We start from the raw sequence: 699 nt of genomic DNA on the forward strand, positions 1-699 counted from the left end.
GATAACATTCCACCTGAACCTCCCACATGGAAATGCTTTGGTCCGTTACAGTTCAAAAGAAGAGGTAGTGAAGGCACAAAAGTCTCTGCATATGTAAGTCTGCCCTTCTGCTTACGATACCTGGAAAAAGCCCCCCTGACCTCTGGTTTGGGGAGCTCTGGGGTGTGGGAAGCAGTGTGTGTGAGAGCCTGCCTGGTGGCACTCTGCTAGTTCTGTGCCCATTCTACCAGGGTCCTGTAGTAAAAGCATGTTTCCAGGGGCCGTAGCACCACTTCATCAGGGTTCCAGAGTCAGTGCTCATAGCAGGAGTGTTAATCCTGCTCAAGATGGCCTGGAAAACCCTTTAGGTTGCCTGTGAAACCCCCACAATCAGAAGCCTGGGAGAGGTTCAGTCTGGGTGTGGCAGTCAGGGCCTCTGGCAGCCCCTGGGCTCTCGCTGCGGGAGGACACGCTGGGGAAACAGCACCTTCTCACTCACTCCCTCCCCACAACCACTCACGGCTTATACCGCAGAAGCTCCAGGTTCCACTCTCACTTTTGAAGAGAACAAACCCTCTGAGTTGGCGAAATCCTCACCATGTCTGTCTGTCTCTCTCCTCTCCAGGTGTGTTTTGGGGAACACTACTATTCTTGCTGAGTTTGCCAGTGAAGAGGAGATCAGCCGTTTCTTTGCACAAAGTCAGTCTCTGACCCCTTCTC

General features: G+C 52.9%; 1 protein-coding gene across 1 annotated transcript in view; it reads left to right on the forward strand.

The window, feature by feature from the left end:
* The window catches only part of TNRC6A (trinucleotide repeat containing 6A), a gene marked incomplete at its 3' end in the record, with an annotated part of 59,056 nt that extends 58,364 nt beyond the window's left edge, over positions 1 to 692 (forward strand). Inside the window, exons 22-23 of the mRNA XM_006902045.1 lie at positions 7 to 93; positions 605 to 692. Of these exons, the coding sequence (XP_006902107.1) occupies positions 7 to 93; positions 605 to 692 (175 nt within the window). The remainder of the gene's footprint in view (positions 1 to 6; positions 94 to 604) is intronic.
* Between the last annotated feature and the right edge of the window lie 7 nt (positions 693 to 699).

Source organism: Elephantulus edwardii, unplaced genomic scaffold (assembly GCF_000299155.1).
Source record: "Elephantulus edwardii isolate Elephantulus edwardi_28Jun2011 unplaced genomic scaffold, EleEdw1.0 scaffold00361, whole genome shotgun sequence".
Lineage (NCBI taxonomy): Eukaryota > Metazoa > Chordata > Mammalia > Macroscelidea > Macroscelididae > Elephantulus > Elephantulus edwardii.